This window comes from Camarhynchus parvulus, chromosome 15, assembly GCF_901933205.1.
Source record: "Camarhynchus parvulus chromosome 15, STF_HiC, whole genome shotgun sequence".
Taxonomy (NCBI): Eukaryota; Metazoa; Chordata; class Aves; order Passeriformes; family Thraupidae; genus Camarhynchus; species Camarhynchus parvulus.
Window position 1 is genome coordinate 10,072,818 of NC_044585.1, and position 13,449 is coordinate 10,086,266.

The 13,449-nt window shown below is 52.7% G+C and overlaps 1 protein-coding gene across 1 annotated transcript in view; it reads left to right on the forward strand.

Moving 5' to 3' along the window:
• The first annotated feature begins 425 nt into the window (after window positions 1-425).
• The window catches only part of SSH1 (slingshot protein phosphatase 1), a 33,876-nt gene continuing 20,852 nt past the window's right edge, over window positions 426-13,449 (forward strand). The window contains exons 1-2 of the mRNA XM_030959072.1: window positions 426-542; window positions 4,887-4,927. Of these exons, the coding sequence (XP_030814932.1) occupies window positions 477-542; window positions 4,887-4,927 (107 nt within the window). The 5' untranslated portion in view covers window positions 426-476. The remainder of the gene's footprint in view (window positions 543-4,886; window positions 4,928-13,449) is intronic.

Below are 13,449 nucleotides of genomic sequence, written 5' to 3' on the forward strand. Positions count from 1 at the left end.
CTGATGGAAGAATGGAGAGTGACTATTTACAAGGGCCTGGACTGACAGGACAAGGGGGAACGGCTCCCCACTGCCAGAGGCAGGGTTAGATGGGATATTTGGAAAAAATTCCTCCCTGTGAGGCTGGACTGGCCCTGGCACAGGCTGCCCAGAGCAGCTGTGGCTGCCCCTGGATCCCTGGAAGTGTCTCAGGCCAGGTCGGACGGGGTTTGGAGCAACCTGGGACGTCGGAAGGTGTCCCTGCCATGGAATGGGATGTTGGGGGCGGGGTTTGGGGGCAGAATGGGCCAGGACGCCCCGCCCACCAATCAAGCCCCGCCCACCACAACGAGCCCCGCCCACCACCGCAAATGAGCCACGCCCATACCGTGAAGCCCCTCCCCTTTCGGGCCCCGCCCTTTCCCTCGCAGGCCCCGCCCCGGCTCCGCCCCTTCCCGGCGTGAAGGGGAGGCGGCCGCAGCCCCGCAGCTGCAGCCATGGCGCTGGTCACCCTGCAGCGCTCGCCGACCCCCAGCGCCGCCTCCTCGGCCAGCACGAGCGAGGTGAGCGGGGACGGCGTGGGCAGGGACGGGGAGGGAACGGGAGGGTGAGCGCCGGGGGCGGCGGGGCGGTGGCGGGGGAGCGGGGAGGGGCGGGGTGAGGCCCCGCTCGGGGCCAGGCCCCTGCAGCCCCCCCAGCATCCCGTAACCCAGAGCTTCTGGCTCCATCACCCTCATGGTCCCGGCCTCACGGCTCTGGCCCTTCACAGCTTTCCCCCTCCAGCCCCTGGTTCCACCCCCTCGCGGCCCCTTGGCCCTCCACAGCCACTTGTCCCCTGTCTTCATCCCCCCGCAGTCCCCATGGCCTGACTTCCGACAGCCCCTGGCACCAGCTCAGCCCCTCACAGTCTCTCCTCCCCCTGGTTTCATGCCCTTCACAGCCGCCGGTCCCTCATGGCTCCCAGCCCTGCAGCCCCCGTGGGCCCCCATAGCCCCTTCCCCCCAGCCTTGCTCCCCTTACAGCCCCCATGACCCTGAGCCTCACAACCCCCACCAGTCCCTGGCCCAGCTCAGCCCCTCACAGCCCCCACCATCCCAGTCCCCTCTCAGCCCTGATGGTGCCCAGCCCCGGCTTTTTGATGCTGCCAGGCTGAACCAGGCCTGGCTTTGTCCTGCCATTCCCCCACACACAGCCCCATTCCCCTGTGGCTGTCCCCCATTCCAGCCCTCAGCTGGCAAGGAGCCTGAGCTCCCTAAACCCTGGGGCAGCCTGCTTCACCTCTCTCTAGCCAGGTAAATCTCTGGGTGGGGTGCTGGGCCTGTCTTCATGGAGCAGCTGTGCTGGCCCTTGTCCCTGCTTGGCATCCCAGAGCTGCCACCACCTCCCGCCCCAGGGATGCTCTGCTTTGCCCTGTGTTATCCCTCTGTCCATGGCACCACCTTTCTCCACATCTGCTGCAGCTCCTGCCCCTCAGGGAGCTCACACCAGCCCTTCTCCAAGGTGACCATTGTCAGTTCTCCAGGAGCAGCTCCCATCCTGCTCCACCCCATACCTGTGCCACTCCTCACACCTCCACCGTGCTGCTGCCCTCTCCTTCCCCCAGCTCTGCTGCTCCAGGACCTGCACCTGCCACTTCACCTGCCCCATGGTGCCATCCATGTCCTGCTGGCCTGGCACTCTGCATGTCCCAGCTCTGCTGCACACCTCCTCCACTCCTGTGCCCCAGAAATGCCCTCTCCTACCTCTGCCCAGCCTTGGCCTTCTGCTCCCCCACACACAGCTCCCACGTGCCATCCAAACACAGCTGCACCTCCAGTTTCTCTTTCTTCTCACCTTTTTCCCTCCTAACTAATCTCCTCTGTGACTCTCAAAGACAGGCCTGCTGTTTCCCTGCACATACTCTCCCCCAAGCTTCTTTCCTTTGATGTTTAGTGCCCTTGGCTTCGCTCTGTCCCCACTCCTGCCAGGTAAACAATCCTATTTGTCACCTGTCAGGTCCCTGTGACTCCCCCGATTAGCTGTGCTGAGGGGGGAGCAGGAGGGGGGAGCCACAAAGCTCCCAGGTTCTCCCTGGCCCCGGGGGCTTTGGGGGGGTCCCTGGCTGCAGGGACCCAGTTTGGGCCACGCTGTGCCAACTGTGGAACTTGGAGATGTGAGCTGCACTTTTGGAAGGAGTTTTCAGAAGGAATTTTGTGGGATCTGGTTTAGACAGAGTCTTAAACAAGACCTAGTGGCCTCCCAGTCTAGAGAGATGAAAATGAGCTGTAACCCCAGAGCAGGCAGTGGAATTAGACTGGATTTAACTGGTGCAGGTGGGAGAGGAGTCAAAGCAGGCCTTGCCATGTACATCTGTCTTAGGCATTGCTTTGTGGCAGAGCTGCTGCTAGGGATTTGATGTGGGGTGACCATACAATTCTCCTTTTTCCTCCCAAAAATGCTGCCCCAAATTTGCCACCAGGTGTTGTCTGTGGCAGGGCAGCACCCACAGCTCAGCTGTGCTGTGTTGGCTCCCAAAGGAAGACATTGAGTCCTGTTAGAATGGTCTCTTCTGGCATGAAATACCATAAAATTATGATTTTCAGATTATTTTTCCAGCTTCAACATGTTGTTTTTTGCAAAGTTAATTTGAAGAAAAATCCTATAAAAAACTGCCAGCCTGATCCTGTTCTTTTAGGATATTTCTTGCAAGAACAATTAGGATTCACTGGGGCTTTTGCCTGAATAATTACTAGAAGATATTTTAGTGAGAAATGATGACCATGTGTCCTTGCTAATTGTGACTGTGCTACCGTGGCCTCTCCTAACTCAGGAGCCCAAAGGAATTTATAAAATGGATGCTGCTGCCTTGACATAGTGAGCCATAAATTCTTAGGTGAGAGCGGTTTGCACACACACGTGCAAACTTGCACTGCTTGTGCATCTCCCTTGCACACACCTCCCACTCCCCGTGGTCCTTCAGAGTGGCCACGCTCAGCACAGTCCCCAGGGAGAGACAGGCAGAGGTTGCTGGGGTCTGCCCATGGTGGGATGAGCAGCTGCAGCTGCAGAGCATCACCACAGTGTGTGGTGCCCCCCAAACCCTGCCAGCTCCCAGGGGTGCTCTGAGCAGCACAGGACAGGCCAGGAGGGCTCGGTGTGGCAGCCTTGCTGCTGCCTCCCTTTGGTTTTCCTGCAGTTTTTAGTAGAAAATACAGGGAAAGTCAGCTTTGGGAACAGCTCAGCTCCCGCAGGAGAGGAGCCCACAGCAGCTCCAGGCCCAGCCCTGCTGCTGAGCCCCAGCTGACGACATCCAAGAGTCATCATCCTCACAGTCACGTTTGTTTAAAAAGGAAAAAAGTTTTTCTCCCCTTTGTTGCTACGTGACAGCCCCAAACAAACAGGAGGGTGACCCTGCAAAGGTCCCAAACCTGCCAGACCTCCAGACCTTCCCAGGGCTGGGGCATCTGCCAGCGGGGGCACTGGGACTTGGGGTGCTCTGGGGCCCTGCCTGCAGCCCAGCTCTGCACTGTAAACAGACTAAAAATAGCCATGGTATGCTCCTCACCCTCTGCTGGGTCAGTTGGGACAGCCTTGTGCATCTCCCCTCCTCCCAATGGCCACAGTTCCAATATCCGGCCTCTGCTCTTGCATTTGCAGGATTTTTTCCCCCTGGCTTTACTTGGTTCTCACAGACTGTCAGCAGAGCAGCTCCTGTGCCCTCCAGCCTCTCAAATCCTAACTTGAGAGAATGGGGAGCGATCCAGGTCCCCTCATCCCTCCAAAGCTCCAGTCTTGAACCTTTGAAATGATGCAAAATTTGTACAAAACCACCTGGAAACAAGTAACTCTTAGGGAGATCCTTATTTGATGTGGGTTCTGAGCAAGGCTGTAGGAAATTCCAGGATGTTCCCCAATGTCAGCACTGATGGAGCCTGATTGCTGCAAGGCTTGTGTCCCTCCAGCTTTGTCAGGATCAGCTGTGTTGTGAATGTGAAGGATTTCATGTAAGGTGAAGGATTTCTTGCTTTGCTTTTTGGGCCCAAATCTTCTCAGCCCTGCTCTCCAAGCCCTTTCTCCTCTGCACTCACACAGAACCAAAGCAGAACTATCTCAGAGCCTGTTGTTTTGGTTTCTTTTTTTTTTTTGTCAACTCTGGATACAATTAACCCCAACTCTGCTTTTCTCTAATAAGGAATTTTGTCTAGAAGCTACTAGGGAAGCTGAAGGGGATGACTGCAAAGCATGACTCTGTGAAAATGCTTGGGTTTGGAAGCAGGCTGAGGTCACACTTCTCTTTTAAGGAGACTCAATAAAATGTAGTGTCCCCTGAGCAGCCAGATTTGCTTCCGGAGGGGCTTCCTACAAGTGCTTGGTGCAGAAGTGCCCATTTTAATCCACTCCTGCCACCAAAGCAGCGTGTTCCCCTGGAAGGCAGCAGGCAGAGGATGTGCATTGCTGGGAGCCGTGTGCCAGCACCAGGTGGAGGTGGCCTCCTTGTCCTGCCAGTGTGATCCATGGAGCTGCACATCAGGGACATCCCAGGGAGCACTTTTGGCTGTGTCCTGGTGCTTGGGACACCCCCAATGCCAGTTATTTGTGGCTGCCAGCTGCTGCCCTCACGTGTGTGCGCGGTGGCAGCGAGGTGTGCGCCGGTGACGTCGGGGCTGGCGCTCTTCAAAGCGCTCTGCGCTCCAGGACCAGCTTGCAGGATTAGAACCTAATAGCTTTAAAATCCCCCTGAGCCCCTTTGTCACCCGGCGCCGGGTGCTGGTGCCATACAGGACTAGGGAGTGTCATTTATCCCTGGCTCCAGGAGGAAAAACCCTGTGGAAAACAGCCCCTCACACCCTGTTGGTGCAGGGATTTTATTTAAAGGTGTCAGGTGCAAACACCCAACGTGTAACTCTTGTGTCCTTTCCTCCCCTCAGGCAGAGGCCGGCAGTGATGAAGAGCGTAGACTGAATGTGAGGTAAGCTGAACTTTTGGGCTCTAAGTTTGCACTGTTGTTAATTGTCTGCCCAGCATCTGAGTCCTGACCCTGCAGAGATCCCCTTGCCTAGAGGATCCCCTCCAGGTGTTTTTTGCAGAGAGCTGAACCTGGGGATGCTCTCTCCTTCATCAATTTTAAGATGAGCATTGAACGAGATGAAAGAATAAAAGAGAGTTTGTGATCTTTTTTCCACTCCTGAGAAGACACTGGAAAATTACTGGTCAGCTCTGGCCACAGCACTTCAGTGTTATCACAGCATCTCTGGCTCTGCTGCTGTTCCCTGAGGCTGGGGCTCCACTCAGGAAGGGGCTCTGCTCCCAGGGTGGGGAGAGGAGAACTCAGCTCATTCCTGGCTATTATCTACCAGGAATTTGCCTCCTTGGGCTTGTGCAGAGCCACTGTGTTCATGTGAGGGTAAGAAAGGGCTGAGCTGTCCTGCCAGAGAAGAGAGAGGCTCCTCTTGCTGACATTGTTCAGATCTAAAGTGGTGACACAAGCTCATGTGCCAGGGTCCTGGCTAATGGGCTCTGAGTAATGCTGTGGATGGCTCACTCTAAGCCTGGCTCTTGCAGGCAGCTCTTACCCTCTAACCTGTAAACCACAGCCCAGGGGAGCAGTGTAAAGGCACAGCAGTGGTTCAGCACTCAGTCTCTTCTCCTTGTCCCTCCTTCCTGCTTTCCTTATCCTGGCTTCAGGAAATGCAAAGCTGCTCATGCTGCTGCTTGGACTGTGTGTGCCCTGCTAGTGAAGTCAGAGACCAGAAAGCTGGGCTGCTTGTTGACAGAGAAGGAAATTGTTGGTTTTTTTGTTTCTGAGTTCTGGGATGGTATCTCCTGGCTGCAGCCTGCCTGGGAGGCCTGGAATTCCATGGCTGTCCTGTCTGCACACACATGGGTTGCAGACAGAAGTGCTGTGTGCTCTCCTGTGTGTATGGGCATTTCATGGCTGTCTGTAATGCCGTTTGAGAGCTGACCCTGTGGAGAATGGATTTTGTATTGATGAAATCAAAATTCAGGGTTCCTTGTTCTGCTCCTTGTACAATGCAAGGCCCCAGCAGGAACCTGCTGAAGCCATGATCAGCCACAGAACCCTAATTCTTGTGCTTTTCCCCGTGTGGTATTAAACAGCAACATGTAACCAAGCAGGATGGCAGCCTCCTCTTTTGGGTATGCACTTCTGTGCTGAAAGAGAAAATACAGCTTTATCCTCTTCACTGCAAATGTTCTCACTGTACAAACAAATCCTGGTGAGACACCTTTGGTCTCTCTGGCCTCTTAGCAAGCTGGGCATAAGCATCCACCCCTGACCAGAGCCACCAGGAGTGTAGATGCACTTAGAGCAGGCTTAAAGGCTGATACTTTTCTCCTGGCTGTTGAAAAATGCTGCAGCACTGACGTTGGACACTGAGATCCCTTGAGCTTCCTCTGTCCTTCAGTCTCCTGGGGCTGCTCTTCCGTATACGATTGTCAGGATAAGAATCTGGTAATTAAATAGCCAGACAGAGCTCGAGAATCAGATGGCTCTCACGTACAGCCTCTGCTGTCCTCGGGGGGAAACACTGCCAAGAGCTGCAGGAAATATGCAGACATAACACAGATGATGAATGGAGCTCCTCTTGGTTTGGTGGGTTTATCCTGTCCCCTTCCCTGCTCTGGTTCGATCTGCTGAGACTCTGCCCGGTGCCCAGGGGGTGGCAGAGTTGTTCAACTTCATTGCGCTCTGAAAAATCCCTGCAGGATGGCCTGTGCTGGTGTTTGTGCCTCCTGCAGTCCTGGTCTAGCCTTGGTGACAGCTGGGCTTTGTCACACGTGCTCTGAGCACAGGGGTCAGCAGTCCAGCCCCTGGCTCTGCAGACTTTGGAGATCTAAGGGTGAAGGGAAAGGAAGGATTGTTGGAAACATGTCCCCAGTGAGCTGCCAGCTCAAGCTGTGTCTCATCAATACAGGATGGCTGTGCTAGTACACATTTGTGACATAATGTATTCATCTGCCTGCTGAACAATTATTTTTGTTCATTCCAAAACGTTCTGGGATTTTCATTTGAGGTTGCATAGTTGGATCTGGTTCCATGAACCATCTGATTGTTTTCTTGGAGGAACAGGTCTGTGTCATGGTGTTGCACCCAGCCATGTCTTGCTGCTCCCTGGTCATCCTTCCTTATGGTTTCTGTCATTCCAAAATGCTTTTCTTTCTCCCTGGAACAGCTTCTACCCCAGAGCAGACCAAGGGGACATTCTCTAGGTTCAAAGATATTGATGCTATCTGCATTTTCTTAGACATTAATCTGCTTTAAGTCATCTTGTTCTCTGTTACCAAAAACTTTGTGGACGCTTCGACAATATAACATCCACACTGCTCCAGGCAGCAGGCAGCCAGGAGTTTGTATGGCTTCCTGAGGGGAAAGACTCAGAGCAGGAGGAAAAATAAGAGAACTGAGAGCCCTGTTGGGCTCAGTGGTGCCAGAAGCTGCAAGTCTGAGCTGTGTGATCAGTGTCTGCTCAAACCTTCCCTCCTGGATAACCATCAGGGAGATGCTGTGGCTTGATCCCTTTTTACCCCTACTGGTGCAGTGCACCCGCAGCTCACCCAAATCTTTGTAAAACTACTGTCAGGGCTAGACCAAGCCCATGGGAGGATGTGTTAGCCTAGAGCTAAGCACAGCCCTAAGTTCTCTGAGATCGAGTTCCGTGCGAGCCTCGTGCGTGCGGTGCCTGTGGCCTTATCTCAGCCCCAGATCCTGCTGCTCCAGAGCAAACTCTGAGGAGATGCTATCAAGGAGGAGGCAGAGCAGAGCTCTTTCCCAGCTGCCTGCTCTGCCACAGGGCTGGATGTGCAGTTTTTCCTTTTTGGTGTGACCCAGTTGATTCTCACTCCTGGCCGTGTGCTGGCTCTGTCACAGCGAGGCAGAGGAGTTGTTGTACAACCCAGATCGCTCTGTGAGTGTTGGCTGATTCTCAGATGTGGTTGGCAAACACAGCAAGATAATCACTGGTTTTAATTACAAATATAAATAGGTTTGTTTAGCCAGTCATTCTGTAATCTTTGCCATTATTGGCTTTCCAATCACAGCCTGAATGCAGGGCCGGGTGAATGTTTTCAGGCACCTTCTGCAGAGATAGAGGTTGAACCACTGCAGAAGGCCTGGAAGTTAGTTATCTCCAGGCTCTGATCAAGCCTGAAGATGGTTATGGAAAGAATTGTTCTTGTTTGGCTCCTCTAAACCAAATTTTAAGAGCTGGCAAGAGCAGCTGTGGATGGTAGAGGTTTACAGGGTTGGGCTCGTGTGTATTTGCAGATCAGTGATCAACAGGAGGAGTCATTGGTGCAGACAAACTCTTAACAGAGCAGCTGCAGGTTTAGATTGGGTATCAGGGAAAATTCCTTCATGGAAAGAGTTGTCAAGCATTGGAACAGGGTTGCCAGGGCAGTGATGGACTCCTCATCCCTGGAGGAATTGAAAAGCTGCGTGGATCTGGCACTGGGGGACATGGTTTAGTGGTGGCCTTGGCAGAGCTGCAGGAACAGCAGGACTTGATCTTGGAAGTCTTTTCCAACCTAAATAATTCCATGATCATCCCTCTGGCACACACCACAGGACACCATTGTATCTTATATCATATATGTATATATTTTACATACTTGATGTATATTTAATGTTTATTATATTTTAGTGCACTGAAATGATCTTTTAACACCTTGATCCTTAATTTCTGTAGGGATTTAGGAGCATGTTTTGCTGGAGCAGCACTGAGTGAACACCTTGTACCCACAGTTGTGTCCACGGTGCTGGGCAGGGGGAACACAGGGGCGGCTGCCTTGACGATTTATTTGTGGGGACAGCAGCTCATTACAGCCTTGACAAGTCCTGCTGGCTGCAGATTGATTGTGTCCCGGGGAGCTGGTGGGAGATCTCGGGGCAGAAGTTGCTGACTCCATGAAGCGTTCAAAACAGGACGCTGAATCACATCCTGGCCGGCGGCAGCATCCTGCCTTAGCGTGCTCCGTACAATGGGGAGGCACCGGCCCAGCCCCCGGCCCTCGGGAGCTCTCAGCCCGGAGGTGTGGCCCTGCAAGCTCAGGAAGGTGTAATTAGACCTTTACATTTTGTGGTGGGTTGTGTGTGGATGTTCAAAGGCCACAGAGCTGGGGGAACGTTCACTTATTTGACACTTATTTAAGATCTGGCCTTTCCAGGAAACTGTTGCTGACTTGAAATTGAGCAATATGAGGAATTTACTTGGATGTAGGTAGAGCAACAGCAGGAGAGCTGCCAATTTAAGGATGTGATGATCAGACTCTTTTGGAATTGTATCTAAATCTTTTTGATTTTTTTTTTCTTCCATGAAACCTCAGCAGTTTGGCAGAACTCAAACCATGAGGCCCTATTATCAGAGGTGCTGGCTGTGCACTGAGCACTTGTTCCTGTAAAAGGCCAGTGTGGTCACTGTTTATTTAGGTGTTAGAGCTGGGTCAGAACAATATTTTGGTTTCAAATGCCTCTAGATTTTAAATATCTTAATCTTTGATAATTGTCTGCCAAGATCTATGAATCAGGCATTTCTCATACAAATCAGAGCTGGGCTCTGCCTGGCAAATACTCCTAAGATGTTTTTGGAATGGGGAATGGACATAACACCTTCCCAGGCCTGGTTTTAGTTCTAATGAAGAGTGTTGAGATTATTTCCTGAGAGCACTGATTTCCCCAAACATTTACACATCCCTTTGCAGCATTTAAATCCCTGATGCAGAATCACTTTACCACTGCACAAAAATAAGCCAAAAATAAGCCCAGATTCAAACAGATTAGGGTGCACAGCACATCCATCAGTTGTTTAGGTTTATCTGGGATCAGGACTCTCCTCTGCAGGGCTTGTCTTCCCTCTCTGAAAATTTTAGTTTCTTGAAGAAATCCTTGCTGCAAGAACTGCTGGTGAAGGAAACCTTCATATCAGGGACCAAGTCAGCCAGAAATGCAGGGTATGGGACAAAATGTCCCGTTCAGATTTCCCAAAAAGCTGCCAGGTTCCTTGTTTGTTCTGTCTGCCATCCAAATGGTCACATCCAACCGTGTCCAACACTTGCATCCCAGTGGAGACTGCTGCCCATGGCTTGGCATCTCCCTCCCAGCCCTGCAAAACATCCTGACCTCCAGCTGTCTGCTTCCCTCTGCAACACCATCCTGCTTGGAAAAGATGCCTTTGGATTGGAGGGGGAAAAGAAGGATGGTCCTGGGGTTTTTACCACCACTTTTCCATTGTGTGTGAACTTTTCCCCTGCCTGGCACTCTGCAGATTTTGGGAATGCTGGCTGTGTACCCTCAGGGGGCTGCAGTCCAGTCAAACACTCGAGGTGTCAGGGCTGAGCCAGAACTTTTCTCACTCTGCTCTCACCGCGCGTGATCCGCCTGGATTTATTTTGTTTTGTTTTTTCCACATTACCAATGTGTCAAGTACTCCCTGGTCTCTGCTGCCTTTTTTGGAGCCGTTCTGAAACCTGGCAGCTCAGCTGGTTTTTGGGCTGCTGTGCCACCAAGATTCCCAGCCGTGCTTCCGATGCCATTGTCTGTGTCCTGGCTGACCTTCACTCACACTGCTCAGGAGCTGCTCCCTTAATCCTTCAAGCTGTTCTTCACCTGCCTTTTCTTTTCCAGCAGCGCCCTTGGAGAGTTTCCACTTGTTTCTCTGGGAGACACTGAGTGGGTGAAATGGGGTGACTTAATAAAATAGTTCCAAGGATTAAAACAAAGGGCTGACAGGAGGAATGCAGGAGGATGGGCCCGTGTGCTGACAGCTCAGCTGGGGAGGAGGACAGGAGCAGGATCAGCTCCTGCCAGGAGCGCGGGTGGAGGCTCCGCCTCTGGTGTGCCCTCCATGCTGGGCATCATCCCACCTCTCCTTCAGCTCAGACACTGCTCTGGGACAGCTCCAGGGCTTGTGGCCTGGCTGCCCCTTTACTTGTGGTCATGGAACAGCAATGGCAGGAACATGGCAACACCCAGAACAGTGACTTGTAGGAAAATACAGGGAGCCAGTGTTCTGGGAATAGTCAGACCACCAGGGAAATCCATGTTGTTGCTTATGCTGAGATCTCTGTGTGTTCCCCTGTGCCAGCTGCTGCTTTCCCATGCCTTGTTCTCCAAGTCCATGATTCCAGGTGAGGGTGAGTTGGTGTGTGGAGCAGCTCTGCCCAGCCGCCACGGCAGGGTGGGTGGCCCTGGGGTTGGCACAGCGGGCTGGGGACAGTCCAGGGCATGCACTGGGGGCTCCGTAGGGTTAATACTCCTTTTCCTAGCAGCTCGTGCAGGCTGAGGTTTGGAGAGGATCTGGCCTGGCCTCCTGAGACAGTGACTGTCACCAAAATGCCATCGTGTTTCAGTGGGAATCTCAGAAACGCTCCTTGGGATTCAGAGCGAGTTCCAAGCCCATGGCGTAGCTGGGTGATGCTGGGATCAGCCTCGTGCCTTTTTGAACTCTGCGATTAATGGGATGAGCAGAAAGGATTTCTTTTTCCTTGTGAAACAATCTCTTTATTTTATTTGGCTTTTCACCATGCAAGTACTAGGGATTCCTAGAATTTTCTCATTCCTGGCTGTTTGGGAGCAGTTCTGTCAATTTACTTTGCGCAAGTCTGCTGGAATGGGGAATGATCCATGATCCTTCTCATTTGTTTGTTTCCCTCTTCCTGCCCTTTCTCTTGGAGGGTTTATCCCAGCTGGTCCTGGGCTGTCTGCAGGCACAGCCTGGATCCTGGGGTTGCCCCCAGGGTGGGATACTCAGAGCTGAGCTGGTTCTGCTCTGTGCAGATCTGGATCCGTGCTGATTGCTGCTCCAGCCCAGTGCGTCCCAGCAGTGGCTGGAGGGACATCATCAGCAGTCTGTTTCTGTTGGGAAATTGCCTTTTGTGGGCTTCATGATTGATTTCATTTTTGTCTTTTTGCCCTTTGTGCCAGAGGAGCGTTTGTGTGTGAATGGCCTGCAGTGTCTGCAGCCCTGTCAGCATTCCTGCTGGGCTGTGGCCCACCATCCCCACGCCTCCGAGCCCAACAATGCACACTCACATTCCCCTTGCTCCCTGCTCTGCTGAGAACAGCAAAGCCTGTTGAGTTTTTTGGTCTCCCCAACATCTCACTCCCTTCAAAACAGATGGGAGAGATGTTTGCTCCTGCAGGGAGGCTTTACAACCAACACCCCCCAGCTGGAGCTGCTGCCTGGCCCCTTCCTGGCACAAAGATGCCCTGGCTGTGTCTGAGGAAGGGGAGATGTTCTCCTTGAGAACCTGCAGCCCACGTTTTGCTTTTCTTCTGGGGGTGACTTGTCTTCAGCTCAGGAGGTCAGGGAATGATGACTTTGAGTGTGGAAGTCATGGTATGGAAAGAGCTTTCCTGCCTTGCATTTCTGGTAGTAAAAACACCTCACCAAGTGGTCCTGAGCAGATCTCTGACCTTACCAGGTGTTTTGGGCTCCTGCAGTCCTGACCACAGGTCAGTTTGTCAGCATATCCCAAATCCTACACATGTACAATAGCACTTTGTTCTCTTTGTTCTAAACCATCTTTGCACACTGGGCTTTTCTAGGTGCTGCTCTCTGGAGAGCACACTGCTCCTGTGGCAGCCCTGCTCCATGTGGGGCTGAGCTGGGACGGCTGTGCTGATATTCCCACCTGTGTTTGTCCCTTTAATCTTTGTGTGGCACGGAGCAAAGGCCGCTTGGACACACTTCACTCAGAGCAGGAGAAGGGACTTGCTGCTGCTGCTGGAGTTCCTGGGGCTGTGCAGTGCCACGGGAAGGAGCAGCTTTGAAGTCCCTTTTTCCCCTCTCCTGTTTTGTGCTGCTCAGGCCCCTTCCAAAGGCCCCTCTGGTGGTCAGGAAGTGTTATCAGATGTGCCTCTATCAGGCCAGAGCAAGCAGTGCCTCCGCCTTAACCGTCGGCTTTTTTGGGGAGCAGGAGCCACACAGCTGCTCTCAGCTCTTCCTGTTTCTCTCCTTTCTCTTTGATGTGCTCCTGCCCAGCTTGGGTTGTGCTGCAGTTGTGGTGTGGCTGTGGGACAATGCCAGTCCCCTCTGCTCACTGCTGTGTCCTGCCTAAAATCCACCCTCTGGAATATGGAGGGTCTGGCTGGGCTATGGGAGCATCCAGCAGGGCTGGCTCACCCCTTTCCAGGGCAGGTTTTTGTTCTTTCTCAGTTGCCTTGAGGTGGCCAAGCTTGTTCCAGACCAAGCAGCAAAAGGGGGGAAGAAAAAAGGGTGAAAAAATCAGTTCTCTTCCTCCTTATCAGCAGGGCTGCAGAAAAGGGAAGTGTGTTCCATTCTGTGGTGCTCTGGAGGCCTGTTTTTCCCTCACCTTATCAGTCTGGAAATGTTTTGAGTAGAAGATGCCATGAAACCCAAAGAACTGGGAGGCATTACCATGTTTGCCTTCGTAAAATCATGACCAATTTTGAGAGAAGTGAATACTCCTTTTCTTGCGGGGATTTGGGTTTTTTTCTTCCTTAAACACAGACTT